The 2,124-nt window shown below is 38.8% G+C and overlaps 1 protein-coding gene across 1 annotated transcript; it reads left to right on the top strand.

Moving 5' to 3' along the window:
* Window positions 1-351: 351 nt before the first annotated feature.
* Window positions 352-1,531, top strand: LOC149016544 (glycerophosphodiester phosphodiesterase GDPD2-like). The gene is made up of 2 exons (XM_089156852.1): window positions 352-609; window positions 719-1,531. The coding sequence occupies exons 1-2, from the start codon at window positions 352-354 to the stop codon at window positions 1,355-1,357; spliced, it is 897 nt and encodes a 298-aa protein (XP_089012978.1). The 3' UTR covers window positions 1,358-1,531.
* The last annotated feature ends 593 nt before the right edge of the window (window positions 1,532-2,124 follow it).

The raw sequence follows: 2,124 nt of genomic DNA, 5'->3' as shown, positions 1-2,124 counted from the left end.
TTTTGACGACGGACAGGCCAACCGCTGATTAATCGAAGGATTTGCAGATTATGTGAGGTTGAAGGCAGGGTATATACCTTCCCACTGGGTGAAACCTGGTGAAAGAAAACGTTGGGACCAAGGCTACGACGTCACCGCTTACTTCCTTGACTACTGTAATAGCTTCAGTGATGGATTTGTTGCTGCTCTCAACAAAAGATGAGAACCAGTTACAGTGATTCTTTCTTCCAGGAGCTGTTGGGGAAGACGGGAGAGGGAGGGAGAGGTTTGGGTTTGTAATGCTCCACCGAAGGGAGAGGAAGGGAGGCAAATCAAGTCCGTCACAATGTCATTGGACACAGAGGGAGCGGAATGAACGTGTTAGAGTCATCAGATTTAAGGTTGAATCAAATCAAAGAGAATTCAATTCTATCTTTCAACAATGCTGGAAAATTTGCAGTTGATTTCATTGAATTCGATGTTCAGGTGACCAAAGATGATTACCCAGTCATCTTCCATGACAACTTCATCATTCCAGAACAAGAAAATGGTGAGATTTCAGAGAGAAGACTTACGGAGCTAACTTTAGCTGAATTCGTCTGTTGTGGACCTCAACCAGAGTCTTCAAATGTAATTGATCTTGCCTTTTAATTCGATTATGCTTTCTGGGTTTTCTCAAGAACCATCTAAGAAACTGATAATGATATCTGATTCTATACTGACATTATTGAAAATTCAGGTTGGAATAAGATTGTTAAGAAGGGCTGAAGATCAGAGGATTTTGAGCTGGAAGGTTCAACAAGATGATGCATTATGTACATTGCAAGAGGCATTTCAGAATGTGAATCCTTCACTGGGTTTCAATATTAAGTTGAAATTTGATGATGAGATTGTTTATCAAGATGAAGAACTCATCCATGCTATTCAAGGAATCTTAAAAGTGGTTTTTGAATATGTCAAAGAAAGACCTGTTATCTTCTCAACTTTCCAACCTGATGCAGCAAGGTTGAATAGAGAGTTGCAGAGCATCTACCCTGTCTTCTTCTTGACTGATGGAGGATCTGAAATTTATACTGATATGAGAAGGAATTCACTGGAGGAGGCTTTAAAGCTCTGCTTGGCTTGTGGGTTGCAAGGGATTGTTTCAGATGTCAAAGCAATCTTAAGGAATCAAAGTGCTATAAACAATATCAGAGAAGCAAATCTTTCACTCCTAACTTATGGTCAGTTGAACAATGTGCCAAAAGCAGTTTACTTGCAACATCTAGCATGTGTGAATGGGGTGATTGTAGATATGGTTCCTGAGATACATTTTTCCCTTCTAAAAAGAGTGCAATACTTTTTGTTTTGTGTCGTGTGTTTCTGCTGCTGCTTTTAGGAAAAATATGATTTGGGGTTTGGTTTGGTCGAAACGGGCTTTTTGGTTTTTTTGAATCTTGCCTCTTAAATGAATTTTTTTTTTCTGATGTTGGTTTGGTTCGAGTTCAACCAGAGATGGGTCGGTTCATTTAAAACAAAAACGGTTTATTCTCACTTAAATTCATGTTTAGTGCACATGTTTATAATGGACAGTGGAAATTTAATGTAATATTCAACTTTAAATCTTAGCCCTTCACTCTTTGAGCAAGTGCCACATAGGCACTGCTTCCAAGCACGATCCAGCAGAGTCTACCATTTTCCTTTTCAGGTAAAAGATATATCTATCTAATACAATCAAAAAAACTCATACAAATTATCAAAAAGAGAAGAACAGAAGACGATACAAGATAATAAGCAGTGGAAGATATATTAAACAAATCCGGGTGCCGCCTTACTAGGTATCTCATAGCTGCATGTATTACCAGTTAGAACAAAGAAAGTTGTTGCCAAAGAATCCACAAAACAGTCATCCTCGTGTTCGGACTGTTCAAAGAAAACAGTGACCAAAGCATTCTGGCGAAAAGTTTCATCAGAAGCTCTAGTGATCTTCCCAATGAAACAAAATTCATTCAAAGTGAGAGCACTGGATTCACCCAGATCTTGATCTATAAGTCTTGCAACATTACCTTGGAAACGCAAATGATCTGGTGTTGGTTCTGGCACTGAACCTTGACGTTCTTCAAGTGCTTTTGCAGGTTCAGTTACATCAAATTGCACCATCCTAAA

Source organism: Hakea prostrata, chromosome 5 (assembly GCF_041222555.1).
Source record: "Hakea prostrata isolate BN-2017 chromosome 5, UWA_Hpros_2, whole genome shotgun sequence".
NCBI lineage: Eukaryota > Viridiplantae > Streptophyta > Magnoliopsida > Proteales > Proteaceae > Hakea > Hakea prostrata.
This window is presented reverse-complemented; position numbering and strand designations above follow the sequence as displayed.

Bases quoted from the DNA above. Each gene is read 5' to 3' on its own strand.
- LOC149016544 (XM_089156852.1), top strand. From the start codon at position 352: ATGAACGTGTTAGAGTCATCAGATTTAAGGTTGAATCAAATCAAAGAG. The intron at 610-718 runs GTAATTGATCTT...TTGAAAATTCAG, and splicing joins CTCAACCAGAGTCTTCAAAT to GTTGGAATAAGATTGTTAAG.